The following is a 16,059-nucleotide window of genomic DNA, read 5'->3' on the forward strand; positions in this document are numbered from 1 at the left end:
ATAAACCCAACATTCCAAAATGCTTGTCTTTTCCCCTAATGATTAGTATTAATTATTAGGATACTAAAGACTAGAGCCAAAAGATCAGACTAACTGGAATAATTAAAATAGTACATTTTATAATAAATGAAAGTTACAGGCCAAAAAGCCAAACTTACCGTCCTACCAAAACCTGGCCGTGGGGCTGGCTGGTGATGCATAGTTTTCACCTATTCCTAAAGCAGAGAAAGCATTACGGATCTTCTTTGGGAGTGGGATGAATTATAGGGCACTGGCTAACCTAATCAAATAACGTTCACTGGTTTTCCCAATCATATTCTTCCACAAAATTCTCATAAATAATGAGGAAAGACTTAACCAAATAACTTACTAATGTATTTTCTCTTCAATGAGCTACCAGCAATTCCAAAGAATGATGAGAAGAGAAGATATCAGGATTACAAATCTATGATGAAAGTATTTCCATTTATAAGAAGCTGAAAGAGTTGAAAAGAACAAAATGTAGGGAAAAAAAACAAGAAAAATGAAAGGTAAAGAATATGGGTCAAGGAACATAATCATGCTCAAGGACTGGCTGTGTTCTTATCATTGATGCAGAAGGCATTTTATCTCCCCTAACCCAAAACGTATCCAAAGTCTCAGCATTATCAGATTCCTTCTCCATAGTTTTGATCTTCATCCGTCTCAGTAATATGAAAATGATTACTGCTACCAAAATCAACAAGACCAGCCCAGCAGTTGCAGACACAAAGCCTATCACCCACCATTTCCAGATTCTTACTTTCTTCTCTGGCATAGACGGTATCACAACAGAAAAGTGCCCTGCTTTTCCCGTGACACAAACATTCCTCGCTGTCATGTTCTGAAACTTAACTGACCCACCAGCTCCAAATTTGACACATTTAAGTTCCGTCACATTTTTATCTTCTGCCTCGATGTAAGGAAAATGAATTGAAACGGGATCACTCGTGGTGCTCAACGTGACCTTTCGATCGCTTAATGTCGTTGCATTTGAAGAATCATAAACGTTGAAGCCGACCACCGGTGAGACTAATGTATAACCAGGAATCTGATAGTATTTTGACGACCATTCTCCCAGGTTCTCATAAACTATAGCTAATCTTTTCACGTGAGGGAATGCTCTAACTCTAGGTGGGATCATGATAAAGCTGGAATTGCTTCCTCTGGCCCATAAACTCCCGCTGCGTAGTCTAATGACCGAAACTTCCATGCCTGAGAAATTAGAAGGAAGGGGAATTTTGTATAAAATACCTGTGCGGTGCTTCGCCAATGTTTGATTTGCGTAAAAATGAAACAAAGCGTCTAAAGCCTCTGGATCATGGCTATCCGAGCCACCAGCAATCGACGATAATAACGAAGAGAAAACCATGAAGATGATGAGCCAACTTCTATCAGACCCCATCAATAATATCACCCCATCAAGAACGCTTTGTTTACGTTATAATTCGAAACCGGTTTCCTTCTTTAATCAAAGCTTTTGCATCAAACAATGCAACGCAAACAAAAATAAAAAACCAAACTCGAGAATTGCAAGAAACAGACAAAAGAATGAGAGCTTTGAAAAGAAGATCACGACTTCGAAATCTTCAAACTTTATAGACAGGGCAAACCGGGATGAGCTGGAGAGTGGAAAGGGGCAAAGGGAAAGAGAGATCAAAATGCTGCAATGGGAATGGGATGTCTAGCTGTTGTATTGCATATCTATGAAACATGGAAAAGCCATGCTAAACTGGCACCCAAAAAAGAAAGGTTTCCAATATATCATTAAAATGTTTCTATTTGTATTCTCATGAAGGCAAAAAAAGAAATCTAATTTCTAATAATTTTTGTTTCACGTTTTTCTCTTTGATTCCTAGTCAGGTGGGTTAGTTGGAGAGGGAATTGGTAGTGACAGCGGTGCCAACGAGGCCATGGAGGGGGAGATTAGTCCCACAGGAGAGGAGGGAGGGTGTACACACCTCCTAATTTAGGTTTGGTTATTTTTAGGCAAGTGGACTCGGAAGCTCGTCTTCTTTTCCTTTCTGGTACCTATGCTTTACTTTTGTTTGTATATTCTTTTTGGGTGTTATTCCGTTCAACTTACGAATCAGCTTTCTTTATTGGTTTATAAAGGTGGACTTAACAGGTGAATATATACTTATGTGTTTAATTTTTTTTTAATTTAAATAACAAATTTATTTTTTACAATCATTTTAATATTTTTCATATATATTGTATTTATCACGCAATATCAATTTTATGTATAAAAATAACAAATTTATCACATAAATAACGATAAAAATAACGATCTATTTTGATATTGTGATATAGTTTTATCATTAGATTTTTATTATAATATAATTAAATATATCTTTTAAATTTTATCTCAATCTAATTTTTTCATTGGCCGACTTTAAAGCCTATTTTTTAATATAAACCTAATGCATTTAGGATTTTACTCTTAAAATAAAGAAACGTTGCTCCTCTCCTTACGAACTAACCTATGTGGGTGAATTAGATGGTCAAACTATGTCTGCATGTCTAATTGACTAGCTAATCGATTTCTTACAAGTTATAATTTGATAAGTCAAAGATGCGAAGCTATTATTAATTCTATCTAATTTGTTTCAATTTCATTAAAAAAGAAAAAAAATAGTCCTATGATATCTCATAGATGTGAAGCTATATATATTATTAATTCCATATAATTTGTTTCAATTTCATTAAAAAGAACCCAGTCCACTAATGATTGGTGTTGCACAATCATTGATGTATAATATGCCCTATTTCTTAGACCAAGAATAAGCTAATCTTCTGAAGGACAAAAATGAAGAATAAACTATTGCTTGACCAAGGGCTTAGGATGAGCGCAAAGTTTTGGTTTGTTGGGGGTGGGCGGCTGCTATTTTGCATGACATATGGAATGCAGACTAATTTCGTAGAATAATAAGAAGAAGAATAATTGGAAAGACTGGGTCAATCTTCAAAATGATGAGTAGAATCTTTGGAGGATTGTCCGGCCCAAGTCAACTAGCTTAGCAAAGCGGTGCACCGGCATTGCATTTGGATTTTATATAACCTAATCCTAATTAATTAATACAATATCTTTTTTCTGATGTTATAAACATTAGAATTTTTAATGTAAAATTAAAACAAAAAGTGTGTTTCCAAACATATGATGACATGTTTATTTGGTATTCGTAATTATTGTAGAGTTAATAATTTAACGAATTAGGAATTAGAAATTGTTTAGAGAGCTTATCTTTGTTAAAAGAATTATATGGTCATGTCTCAAATACAAAAAGGATTTTTCTTCTTTATTTCTAAACCATATTGGGTCTTGGTAAAGCCCAGAACCTTAGACAGGAGCCCTAATTAACAATATCCCAAGGCCCAAGAATTGGTTACTTTGTCATCTTGTAGGTTTAATGGACCAGAAATGGGCCCAATTTATCAATACCTGGAAGCCCCATTTTGTGTCCGCCTCGAAACCAAATTGTATGTACACAATGCTGGAATTGAAGTGCAGTACTAGCAAGAGGACATTCACCGTCCTTTCCCTACTAATTTAATTTGGATTAACAGAAATTTATTGAGGAGGATTTAGTTTTCAGTTTTCATTTTTGAAGCTTGATTAAACTCAAAACTTAAGAATAGTAATCACATTCACATAAAAATAATTATTAAAATATGCCACACCCGTTATGCCAAAAGGATGGAAGAGAAAAAAAGAATAGGTAATATCTTTTTAAAAACATATTCTATAGCAAAATGAAATGATTTAAATGTTTTCATTTTTTATTTATAAATTTTATGATATTAAATTCAATTTATGTCACTTGATTCCTAACATGAAATTTATTAATCCCTTTTACACAATAATGCACGTGAAATGTACATGTAATATTGTTTATTAAATAAAAGAATTTTAGTAGGTTTATTAGAGAAATGAAAGGATGAGTGATCTCAATTGTCAATGTTTATAAAGTATAAAGAAATCATTGGCGTGCGGGGTACAGTTAATCAAGTCATCACTCAGTTGTTAAACTTTCGACGTTTAATTTAATCCCAAAAAAAAAAAAAAAAACAATGAAAATCAAGCAAGAAAATGCGAAATGACGAAACAAGACAGCGCGAGGAACAGAGGAAGTTGAGTTTGGTCCAAATTTTGATCTTTGTTTTGTCCAAAAAAGAATGTGTGAAGAGATAGAGGGGAGACCCCTCAAACGTGGATTGCAGATAGGGAGTCAACCAATCAGAATCCTAATCTTATCCACGTGTCGATCAACCGAATCAGTGTTCCAAAGGGCGCACCAAAATCTCACCCATGACAGCGGCACAAATTTTTTGGTAAAATTCAAGGCTAAACTAAATAAATGATAAAATAAAGAAAAACAAAAAGGAGAGAAAAAGGAAAATTCTTGAAGAGCAAACGGAGCTGTGAAAAAGCTAGCAAGCAAAAAGGATAGGATTTGTAGCGTTCGAGCGGCCACATATCTGAAGCAGCTAAAACAAATTTAGAAATGGCGGCAGCAGCATCATCCTCCATGGCGGCCACCGCTGTTTTGATTCCACGTGTCCCCACCGCCCTTAGAACCACTCGCTGCTCTGCCTTGCCGCTCCTCCCCCCTCGCGTTTCCACCGCTTCCTTCTCATCTTCTGTCAAGCTAATTCCAGGTACTGTTGTTTACATTCCCTTTTCTGACACTCACTTCACTTGCAAAATGTACATGCTTTCGAACACATTATTATTTTGTTTGGTTTGATTTTATTGAAAGAAAATGAAAGCTTAAAGGTCAATAATTTATGGGTTGACTTTAGCTTCTGTACTCCTATCATCATATCTGGAACTGAAGATCCTTCTTTTTGGCGATGAATATGAGTTTGTTAAAGGAAATCTTTGATGGGTGATTAATACCGATAATCAGAAGTGTTGTAGTAATAGTTGAAAAGTAATCCGGAAGAGAAATGGTGGGACTGGGGGCTTGTCTTATGATGGGGCAATTTTTGAATGGTAAAGTTGAAAACTCAACTGTTTTTACTTTCGACTCACAGTAATAGAGGGAAAATGGGACCCCAATTTGAAATGGAGATGCAGTGGTTGAGGCCAAATTCAATAATCCTTTTACATTTTGTGGCCTGGAAATTGGAGTTAAGTTTCCAATGTGTGAAATAGAATCAAAGGTTGGAATAGAATGTGAGCACCAAGTCTCAAAGAGTTGTTTTTGCTATTGATCTACTGCAAAATTTGGGAAATTCCTGTGTAAAATGCATATTAAGAAATTGTTTATAGGGAGAAAAACTGTTAGTAAGTGATAATCCTGCTCTTCCTTCCTAATTCATCAAGTTAATAAGCCCAAGAAAATGCTTTGTTGTGGTTGTCTCTGTCTTCAATAGTTTCTCATAAACAAAGGCCTCATTTTCTCATAAACAAATGCTTTATTCATTTATTCATTTCTCAAAAGTCTCTGGGATGTATTCCTTAGCTTATTATTTAATCCCTATTTACTTTTTGTTTTTCAAAAACAGAATCCCGGAGGTTTTCTCTGCTCCAGACAAAAGCCTCAGAGGAGACAACCTCTGTTGATGCTGGGGAGCTTTTCACTGACTTGAAGGAAAAGGTAAGAAACATGGCCTTAATAAAGTAGTATTAACAGCTTCAGGCTTCAGTCATTATGTCATCTAAATAATCAATTTCCTGCTCTTTTAGCTGCTTAGTATGTTTTCCTTCAGTTTATGGCTGAACTAACTGGGCTTTTTCCTCATGTTTACTAGTGGGAGAAAATTGAGAACAAGTCCACAGTACTTATTTATGGTGGTGGGGCAATTGTTGCAGTTTGGTTATCAGCTATTCTTGTTGGTGCCATTAACTCTGTCCCTTTGGTAAGTGATTTCTTAACACTTCACCTTTTCTTCAAAACAAGGGGCTAAATTCTAGAACTAGATTAGCTTTTCCTGATTAATAATCGACTATGAATTTGCTACAATGTGTCTTCCCTAGTCACTGATCCAATCTGAAACGATTTTTTTTGTGGTTACCAGCTTCCAAAGATAATGGAGTTGGTTGGACTTGGATACACAGGATGGTTTGTCTACAGATACCTTCTCTTCAAGGTACATGGTTGCATGCTCAATATCTTTATTATAACCTAGTGATTACTTGGTTAGTCTTTCGTGAATCTTGCTGCATAAGCCATTCTGCATTCCTCATCATTCAAACAATTACAAGGTGTTTTGCATTCTCAGAAAGAAATCACAGAACACCCATGTGAGATTTATAAATGCACGAAGAGATAGTGATGTAATTGATGAATTTGAACCAACTTTTGAGAGTTACACACCTGCGCTTTGAAATCTGAAAATGGGCTCTTCTTTGAGATGGTATTTAACTAGAAGAAAAGCTTAATTTACAATTAAAATCTTACTGATTTTCAGATTATATTCATACAACGAAAACCTTGTGCTAACAATATGCTTATTCCTTTCCTCAGTCAAGCAGGAAAGAACTAGCTACGGATATTGAGGCACTGAAGAAGAAGATCTCCGGAACGGAATAGATGCACAAAATGGGGGTGCTTATTTATTTCCGATCATTTTCTTTTTGGTACCTTTGTACCCTGTAAAAGAGACATCTCTATCCTGTAATTGTAGGATTGCCTTGTATGAATTCTTGTCACCTTTTTTAATTGCTCTGTTCGATGAACAATACTTGTCAATTCTATGTGTTTGGGTATAATTTCCATATATATATATATATATGCCTTGTTGATGTGAAGAAAGCAGCCCGTTTCAGCCATTCAAATGTACATCGAATCTGATATATCTCCCTTGCCGATGTCCTCTTGGCCAATTTAAGTCACAGCATATTCCCTTAGCAAAATGCGTTAGAATGGAATTTGAGCCGCACAGAAAATATCACAAACTGTATTACCACTCTCTGCTCTTTTCCACATTAAAGAATCTAGAATTCACACTTATTCACATCGCATTGGAAACACTTGTAACCTAACATGGTGTCTGACGTGACGTCTGTTATTGATGTTTCCAAATTCGTTTTTTCTTTCTTGGTTGAGATATGAGAGAGGAATCTAATGTCAAATGATGTAAGGAACTAAGTCCAAAAAGTTTGAATGGCGAGAAATCATCTTGCAGAAAAAGCAACAAACCATAGCTGTTGAGTCTGCACAAGCTTCTTGATAATTCTAAATAATTATTTTGGTTTGTTAAACTAATGTAGAACACTGTCTGTAAGGAAGATGCAAGTGTAGTTTAATTTATCTCTTTCCTGTACCTACGGGGAGGAGTACGACAGCTTGAATGCCATTCCAAGTGAAACTTGTGAGGATGAACATAATAGTGACAAGTACTCGACTCTGAGGTAGAGGTATAACTTTGCTCAATGACAAGAGAGCAGAGGATGCCAAGATAAGAAGATATGCCAAGCAAAGGCAACTTCACTGCTATGCATGATGAAATTCATGAACACAGATTCCAATCAAATCAAAGAACACAAGCAATGGCGACGGATACTACACTCGCTGAGAAAGGGGCAAGCTAATTCATTCACCAAACAGTCAGTCAAAGAAGTTCATACTCCTACTTTCAGAATAACAACATTCATAGTTAATTAAAGCTAACCCACTGCCACCAGATTCAAGACGCAAATTCATACTTGATACGACAACACTTGAAAATGCTAACCATCAATTTGGTTATGGTGAAAGATTGCTCATTAAAGCCTTCCAGCTAGCAGTAATGGTTCTCTCTGCGGCCATGTCAAGGATGGCAACAGAAATCAACATTCTCATAAGACCATCAATTTAACACAATGATGAAAAGCCATTCTTAGGTGCTGGGAGAAACAATTCCAAAAATTTTGCACACCAAAAAGGTCAAAGATAGCATTTCTTTTTCTTGGAAAAGGCAACAAAATAAGAAAGTGTCAGTAAAAACATGAGTAGGGCTTGGTTGTTGAAGCTTGGAATGGTGCTTACACCTACCAGTACCTCACAAAATATATGTTTAGAAAGAAATCAAACTCAGGTGAAACCCTGGAGCATCAAGCTGAACACCTAAACCAGGAATTCCTGGAACCTCTACCCTCAAAACATGCTTAATACTAAGAATCAAGAATCATAATACTCCCACAAAGTTCAAGTCCCTCACCTCCCCTCCTGCAATCAAATTCAAACCCCCAGTTGAAAAACATAAAAAAACTTAACCCCACAGAGTCAGAAGCATCATAATTATCAACTAATTCCCAAAAGAAGAGGATAACATGAAAGCACAAAACCAGAAAAGATTTCATCATCCACCATAACTCATAAATCCACATGTACCCAATTCCAATATAAGAATTAAGATAACACCTCAGCAACCACGTCAAATTTTAAGAGAAAACAATACCAATTCCATACTTAAAGGTACCATCCATAATTCTTAATTAAAGATAAACATCCCAAATATTAAATACCAACAAACAACGCCATTCACCGAATCATAAGAAAAGGTTTTTTTTAAAAAAAAAAACACTTTATAATACCAAAAATAACCCTCTGAAACTCAGATCTTATCAATATCCTCGTCCTCAAATTCAATATAATCATCGGCGGCGCCATCGTCTTCTTCGTCAATCCCACCAGCAATCCCTTCATTCAACCTCGTGTTCTCCGGGAGCTCTCCGTAAGCCTTCAAAAGCCTAGCCTCATCGGGCATGTACTTCAAGATGACGTCAGCCTTGTCATCTTGATAATCCCTGAGTCCGACGAGGATGATGTCACCGGCAGCGATCCAGACCTTCTTGTGCATCTTGCCGCGGATGTGGCACAGCCGCTTGGTCCCGTCGATGCACATGGCTTCGCATCGGCCGTTGCCTAACATGCGGAGGACTTGAGCGTATTCTTGGCCGTCTTCTTTGAAGATTAGCTCTCGTTTCTCGTCGTCTGCCTCGTTCTTTCCCCTCTTTCGGTTCTTTCCTCCCTTTCCCTTGTTCTTCGGCATCTTTCAGACGAATCGATTCGCTTGCTCCCTCTGCTCAAGACAGAAACCCTAACTCACGTTCTTAATTTTATGAACTTCTCAAAAATAAAAATTGGGTTGTGCCTTTTATGTTTTCTCTTATCTTACTGTATTAATAAGTTTCTCATAGTCGGCTTAAAGGTTGCGTTGGGGTTACGGCAAGGTATTAATAACTGACCGGTCCTCGAACCGGCTGGGTATCCGGTTTTTGCTCCAACAGGTCCAACCGGTCTGTTGGATTGAGTCACTAAATTACGCTCATAAATAGGATTTGAAAATAGATAACACAAAATAACAAAAAAAAACATTTACTAAATAATTAAAAATATTAATTAAATATAAAAAAAGGGTACATACACACAATTTAGAAGGAGAAGATATTTTAAATCTTTTTATTCATATGTATTCTTCTACTTCCCTTAGTCAACTTAGATTACAATTATTCCACAAAAACCATCATTTTCTAATGTTTATAGAGAAGTAGCAAGCTCATGCCTTGAGTTCTTGGATGACTACACAAACACTCCATCTGTAGAATGGAGCAATGCGGTTGAAGAACTCAGTCATACAGAAACAGTGATCAAAATGAAGGAAATTTTCGAAAATCTCAATTGAATTTGTTCAAGATCAGTTTGTGTTCTTCATCACTTTTTTTCTGTTTGATTGAGTTGTTTGTATAGCCATCTAGGAACTCAAGGCACGACTTGTTGTTTCTGTGTAAACATTCAAGCACGAAGGTTAGATGGAATGGCTGTAAACGAAGCTAATAAGAAAATTAGATGAATGAGCTGTGAATAAAAAATTTCAAAAATCTTCTCCTTTTGAATTGTGTCTTAGAATTTGACTTGTAGATCCAACTTTGATTTTCGGCTAACCCAGCACTAATCCTTCCATATATTTTTTGCTAGAAGTATCCTTGATAAGTAAGACCAAATAATTCGATGCGAGTAGTCGTTAAATCATACCACAAAGTTCTAGCAACAACTAAAACTGCAAACAAGACAGCAACTATAGTATTCGAAAAGACAATACATAATCTGACGATGAGATGGAATAAGCATGCCCAATGTCCCTCCTGCAATATGATGAGAGGTTATTCCTCTCGGAGCAAAAGGATCAAAACCTTCCACACCGCAAGTTGGATTTAACATTCGAACTTTAGAGATCTTTCACTTGCACTTGGAGGTTAGTTTCTTGGAATTAATAAATAGTATTTTGATTAACTTTCATTTTTATCTTTTAATTATTTTAATTTATTTAGAAATAATTGAATTATCAAATTTTGATTTTATATTCAAATAATCTTAATTTTTAGAGATAAATGGGTAAATTTTATTCAATCAAATGTAGATATCATTTTTAAATTGTCTTAATTTATTTAGAAATAAATTGACTGATCAATAAATATTAATTTGTCCAATTTAGACATTATTTCTAAATACATGACTCATGAGTTAACTTTAATTAGTCCAATTACATGTCTTTAAGCTAATTAGCTAATAAATTAATTTTTTATAATAAAATATATAATTATCTTAAATGATGTCTTATAATTCACACGGTAGTATATTATTCGTTTTCAAAAAATGTTTCAATTTACTAATTTAAACATGAGACATCTTATAAATCGCATAAAAATTTTTATCATTCTATAAGGTAAAATTTAAATTTCACTATAGACAAATATTTTTTGAAATAATAAATAATTAATCAATTTGATTAATTTTAATAAGAGTTTAATAGAAGGAATCATAAATTCTTAACCGGTCTGATATCCTTCCGGTTCAATGATCTTTTTTAAACCAAACAAGTAATCGTTATCGTGTATAGAATGGATTCATAAGTTGTGAGCTTTTTCTATAATTATTATACTTTTTATAAACGAAAAATTTATTATTTATTCAGCAAGCTATTGCGGTAAAATTTTATTCTTGTAAGTTAATGTTACCATAAATTGTCTCTCGGATAAAGTTGTAAGAAAGGGTTAATATCTTTTACATTGATATTTATGGTCTGCTCAACTTAAATCTTTAGGACAAGAACGTAATTTTGTTAGGAATTTTGCTCGAATGAAAGGTAAAGGGTCGACCAAGACTTTAATGTCAATATTATATTATCATCGAGTGGAATTATTATCACAATTAATGCATTTGATGATTCTTAAATTGATTGACCAGGTTCATCTAACAAAACTTGAGCCCCAATACTGAGGACCTTACAAAGACAATTATAACTAAAAGATGACAAAAATGCAATCCCATTTTATAAATAATACTATCTTCATGTGATTATATAAAAATAATAGCCCAACAGGTGGACAGTTGACTAGAATCATTCTAGTGTGGAACCAGCCATGACATCAACTCTACCCTTCAAAAAGTTGATATACATTTACAATTTTTCTGTGGCTCATTTTGGGAGCACGATTTTGGTGCAGGACAGAAGGTTCATTTTTTAATCATACTTCAACCTCCAAATCAAAAAGTCTAGCCCAGTGTTCTACTTAGTACATCTTGAGTTTTGCTCAGGTCAAGCGAAACAACAACAACAACAACAACAACAAAAGGAGTTAGTGAAGCTAAAATGTAAATGGACTCAAACTCCATCAACAGGGGTTGGTTATTGCCTGATGGTTAACTCCGCCCTAAGATGGAGAATACCATTTATGAAGTAAAGACTGTCTTCCGCCATGAAAGAAGTCCAAGGTATGGCAAATAAGTTCCTGTACCCAACTGCCTTGCCCCCAGTGAATGTGTAATTGCCTTTATATTTGCTAACAAACTCCTCCGTTGGCTTTGATCTTGCCGCAAATTCATAGTCCACAGCAAAACTAAGGGAACCCTTTTCCTGCATTCCTAAAAACAATCCGAAGCAATGAAAAGAGCTCTGCTGGTCCATGTTGCAATGGGCTGACAGGAAGAACCCTTGTCCACCCAAGTGGAATGCCTGAGAATAAACCCGTCCAGATGGAAATAAATTTGCACACTCCTCCTTCTTCAAGTCCAGGTACACTACACATTGCTGACGGGGAAGTTCAAATTCCACCACTTTAACGGGTCGATACTTGTACGCTCGCTCAATAAAGCGACGGTTCATGGTGGCAGACTCCTCTACAGCCAAGCTTCGTTGCCTATGTGGGGCTTCAGCCTTGAAGAAAAGGGCCTCAAGCACAAGCTTTGATGCAGCATCATGATCAAAATCATTACATGTCAACACCTTCTTAAGCTTCCGGCAAGTCATATAGGGGAAGCGAATAAAGCGTGCAAGGCGTGAACCAAGCACTTCCCTTCGCTCTTCCAGTTTTGGGTACTGAGCCCTGGCCCACTTCAACACAAAGTCATACACAGCATCTTCAGATGCAATTTGCAGATCATCACTGGACAATATTGCCTCAATCCCAGCTAGTGGCAGAGCCATGACCTCTTCTTGAAACCTGGTAAAATATGCCCCAAAAGTATATACAAGCGTCTCAATATGCATAGTTTTCCCAAGATTGTAGCATTAAACCTTTTCTCTTTTTCTTTTTGAAAAGAGCGTTAAAGCTTATTCTCCATGTTGAAAATGAATATTTTCAAAATATAATGATCAGAGGAGCTCAAAAGACTACCGATAGGACTAGGTAAAGACGAAGACTGGAACTTATCAAACATCTACAATTTGTTTTACAGGCAGTAGCAGCTACATATATGTAACCACATTGCAAGGCTAATAAAACTATCAATATTATGTCAAACAACATGAAGCATGCAGAATGGGAGCTTACTTTGTCATGTCCTTGTACCGGGCAGCGAGATACTGCTTTGCAGCATCAGTCAATGGTTGGACAGCTTCACCCATTAATACACTCGAGGGAAGATCCAAATAAAGCAGAGCTGACTCTGGTGTCATAGGCAAATTCCGCAATAGCTGGCTGCAATATCGCATGCAAGAGGCAACCTCAAATTTGTCAGCCGCCATCAGCACATCAAGCAAGGCTGGAGCAGTGGTGACAGATAAGGTGTTGCTATATATAAAATTCAAAAGCTCCATGAGGGCAGCTTCCTCTGTATATAACGTAATGTTAGAATTGTTATTTAACTTTGCCTGCTCACACCTGTTAGAATAAGTAACATAACCAAGAAAAATATATTGAAGTTTATGCATACCAGAGGCATTGATTCTTAAGGTTACATGTCTCTGTTCTGACTCCCTCATCCCATTTGAGAAGAGCTACAATTAGTCAATAAACAAACAAACAAATAAACAAATAAGTAAATACCAATAAAGGGAAAGGGTGACAAATGTTCTGGCAAGGAATATTTGCATTTTAGAAACATCCCTCCTCCTATTTTCTTCCGAACAAATTTTTTATGAAGAAAAATTATCTCTTACCTTGTAGAAGAATGGACTTTTTGCTGCTAAAATGGGAGAGCTGATATGCAATGTTTTAACTCTAAGAACTGTAGAAAAATCCATGCTCCAGCTTGATTCATTGCTATTTGCGTCCTCATCGCCTACAAAAGTTCTAAACAAGATCAAATTTTGTACAAGTGATACACAGTCATGGCACAAGGACTGAGAATTTAAAGTGCACAGCTAAAATCCTCCGTTAACGATACTTTTTCAAAATAGGGAAATTCCCTACTTCTTTAGTCAGATAAATTCTACATATCCATACGCATCTTTCAGTTAAATTCTACATATCCATACGCGTCTTTCAGTTTTGTCTTTTGCTTAATTTTCATTCACTAAAAAACACAAACACTTGCATGACCTTTGCAAACTTTATTCAAATAAAGCATAAAAATAAATATAAGCCATAAATGAACCAAATAGTCCGTTGTGTAAACAATATCAAAACCTGACTGTGTTTCTTCAACCATTGCCACTGCGTCCTCATCTAGATTCTCACAGCCCACACCATCGTCCATATCAGGCTGGTTGCCGTTTAAAATCTGCTCATCAGGACATAAACTAAGATCCAAAACTGAAAAAACAAAATGAAAAACGAAACCGGTTAAAAGAACAGCCGACATTACAAAACAAACCGCGTTCATAAACAAGAGGCATGAAGTTGCAAAGAATAAGCATCCGCATGCCAAGAACACTGTTAATCAGGAATAACAAAACCACTGAGACAACCACAGAAGATTATGAACAAGTTTATAATGTTGAAATGAGTAAATCTTAACTCTTTGAAATCTGTCCCAACAACATGTACTTGTGCAAGGAGCAAACAACTAATTTAAGGTCCATCCCAAGAAAAGCTAACTTCAGGACAACCTTTTTTTTCCAACAAAATTTTCAAATAAATAAATTTCTTGATAAAAATTATCGGCTCAAAATTTTCAAAATTTTTAATTTACCCCAAAACTTACCCAAAAGAAATAGAGCCCTATTAGCAATGAGAAACTTTTCAAAAGAAGAAAGAGAAGAGAGGAACAAACCGTTTTCCTTCTTAATATCCTCACGGCGCCTTTTGCGGTGGCGAGCCCAATCGGCGATACTGGTGCAACCCTCTCCATCAGGGTGGCACTCGGGGGGCCCACCCATAATCTCGATCCGAAGAAGTCGGTCGGAGAAATTACTATCGTTGAAAGCGAAACCGAAATCACCATCGGACCCAGAGGCCCCACGCGCAAAATCGGAGTCCATCTCCGTTCTCGGGTCGAATAGATCAGAATTCGATTGATATCTCATTCCAATCCTCACCAAAACCCTCACTTCTCTCCCCTTTTTTTTTTAATTTTTCCCTTTTCCCTCTTTTTATCTTGAAAAAGCAGATGAGACAACGAAAGACGTCGCTAAAGGAAACCCTAGAGTGATGCGCTGTCGTTACCCAAAAGGAGGGAGGAGAGGGATTTAGGTGCTGCGGGTGGTAACCGCCAAACTTCTAAATGGCAACACAATAACCGAAGAAAACCTTTGCACGCATTTCCGTCGTATTTTTGTTTCGATCTTTTTTCGTGTATGTGTGTTTCACAGCGTACTTATTATGTAGTTCAATATGTTTACTTCTTTTGGTTTATTGCGTCAGTTTCTGTTCTTAATTAAGGAAGTAGTTGTGTTTTTTTTTTTTTAATGAATATGGGATTAGCGGAATTGGTCGGTCAGTCGCGGTGGGCTTTCAACATTTTTTTTTTAATCTTTCCTTTTGTTAATAACATGATTAGTTTGCCAACGGCAATTTTCTTTTTCTTTTTTTTTTTTATTACGAAAAGAAAAACAAAAACAAGTTCTGGTTGAAACCAATGTAAGTTTAGATAAACTAATAGAGTCCTATTTTTTCCAATTAAATATTTCAGTAGTTAACATTACCCTTAATTAAATCTACTTATAGGACGAGAATAGGTCTAATAGCATAGCATATTATTGAATAAAAAGTTAGAGAAAAAATTCCAGAATAGCGTACAACAATATGCTTTGGGATCGGAAGTTTTCTTAGTTTAAATTTTAGTGAAGCCACTTGTATCTTGAAAATGAATATTGCATTGGCATAATTTAATCAGAACATGATGCTGAATTGAAAATATGAAAGGTGAAAAGATGCTTGATTAGATCCAAGGAAGAAGTATTCTCGAAAATGGTCACATTGTCAATCTTAGAAACTTCCCAGAGTTTGATTAGTTCACAATTTTATTTGATACCACAAGACAATGGCATAATGTTAAAATTTTGTACGCGCAAAGTTGAATTATAAGAGCAGACCTAGACTGACTGACTGAGCCAATTGATGCCGTTCAACTTCAACTACTGCCCTTTTGGCTGCGTTCTTCTTCTTTTTCTTTGCTTTGTAAATATCGACGGCTGCTGATCCATTCATTTTCTTCTTTTTTTTCAAATAAGTTGAGTTTTGCCAAACGTGCTAGACCTTCCATATGAAATATTGTTAAGATAAATTATTTTTATTTTTTAAAATTTTAATCAAAATTACACAAAAATCTATTAATTTTTAAAATAAATATTTCGTCATAAACGTTTAAATCACGTTAATATTAAATATGAAATATCTTAAATATTGTTTTTCTCAAATCAATCGACAAGCAGGGCGGAGGGTAATGT

The 16,059-nt window shown here is 35.8% G+C and overlaps 4 protein-coding genes across 5 annotated transcripts; 1 reads left to right on the top strand and 3 right to left on the bottom strand.

The window, feature by feature from the left end:
- Positions 1-448: 448 nt before the first annotated feature.
- On the bottom strand, positions 449-1,986 carry LOC18614035 (transmembrane protein, putative (DUF1191)). The gene has a single exon (XM_007051583.3). The coding sequence runs from the start codon at positions 1,421-1,423 to the stop codon at positions 545-547; it is 879 nt and encodes a 292-aa protein (XP_007051645.3). The 5' UTR covers positions 1,424-1,986; the 3' UTR covers positions 449-544.
- A 2,374-nt stretch (positions 1,987-4,360) lies between these two features.
- LOC18614036 (CURVATURE THYLAKOID 1A-like protein) lies at positions 4,361-6,716 on the top strand. Of its 2 annotated transcripts, XR_001928495.2 has the most exons (6): positions 4,361-4,677; positions 5,530-5,621; positions 5,776-5,883; positions 6,043-6,114; positions 6,247-6,381; positions 6,492-6,716. XR_001928495.2 is itself a non-coding variant. In XM_007051584.3 (5 exons), the coding sequence occupies exons 1-5, from the start codon at positions 4,524-4,526 to the stop codon at positions 6,555-6,557; spliced, it is 492 nt and encodes a 163-aa protein (XP_007051646.1). In that variant the 5' UTR covers positions 4,365-4,523; the 3' UTR covers positions 6,558-6,716. The 2 variants fall into 2 exon arrangements, 1 of the variants encoding a protein (XP_007051646.1); XM_007051584.3 differs by lacking the exon at positions 6,247-6,381 and having other exon boundaries at positions 4,365-4,677.
- Positions 6,717-8,387: 1,671 nt separating this feature from the next.
- LOC18614037 (eukaryotic translation initiation factor 1A) lies at positions 8,388-9,146 on the bottom strand. The gene has a single exon (XM_007051585.3). It carries the CDS (start codon positions 8,998-9,000, stop codon positions 8,563-8,565), a length of 438 nt encoding a protein of 145 aa, XP_007051647.1. The 5' UTR covers positions 9,001-9,146; the 3' UTR covers positions 8,388-8,562.
- A 2,113-nt stretch (positions 9,147-11,259) lies between these two features.
- Positions 11,260-15,001, bottom strand: LOC18614038 (BTB/POZ domain-containing protein POB1-like). Its single transcript, XM_007051586.3, has 6 exons — positions 14,445-15,001; positions 13,859-13,984; positions 13,390-13,511; positions 13,164-13,227; positions 12,782-13,061; positions 11,260-12,451 (listed from the first exon to the last, which is right to left on the bottom strand). The coding sequence occupies exons 1-6, from the start codon at positions 14,695-14,697 to the stop codon at positions 11,638-11,640; spliced, it is 1,659 nt and encodes a 552-aa protein (XP_007051648.3). The 5' UTR covers positions 14,698-15,001; the 3' UTR covers positions 11,260-11,637.
- Between the last annotated feature and the right edge of the window lie 1,058 nt (positions 15,002-16,059).

This window comes from Theobroma cacao, chromosome 1 (genome assembly GCF_053813885.1).
Source record: "Theobroma cacao isolate CCN51 chromosome 1, ASM5381388v1, whole genome shotgun sequence".
Lineage (NCBI taxonomy): Eukaryota > Viridiplantae > Streptophyta > Magnoliopsida > Malvales > Malvaceae > Theobroma > Theobroma cacao.

Coding starts and splice junctions, on each gene's coding strand:
- LOC18614035 (XM_007051583.3), bottom strand. CDS start 1,423: ATGGGGTCTGATAGAAGTTGGCTCATCATCTTCATGGTTTTCTCTTCG.
- LOC18614036 (XM_007051584.3), top strand. CDS start 4,524: ATGGCGGCAGCAGCATCATCCTCCATGGCGGCCACCGCTGTTTTGATT. Junction 4,678..5,529: donor TTCTGTCAAGCTAATTCCAG/GTACTGTTGTTT, acceptor TTTCAAAAACAG/AATCCCGGAGGTTTTCTCTG. Junction 5,884..6,042: donor CCATTAACTCTGTCCCTTTG/GTAAGTGATTTC, acceptor TGTGGTTACCAG/CTTCCAAAGATAATGGAGTT.
- LOC18614037 (XM_007051585.3), bottom strand. CDS start 9,000: ATGCCGAAGAACAAGGGAAAGGGAGGAAAGAACCGAAAGAGGGGAAAG.
- LOC18614038 (XM_007051586.3), bottom strand. CDS start 14,697: ATGAGATATCAATCGAATTCTGATCTATTCGACCCGAGAACGGAGATG. Junction 13,512..13,858: donor GGTTGAAGAAACACAGTCAG/GTTTTGATATTG, acceptor GAACTTTTGTAG/GCGATGAGGACGCAAATAGC. Junction 13,228..13,389: donor AAAGTCCATTCTTCTACAAG/GTAAGAGATAAT, acceptor GACTAATTGTAG/CTCTTCTCAAATGGGATGAG.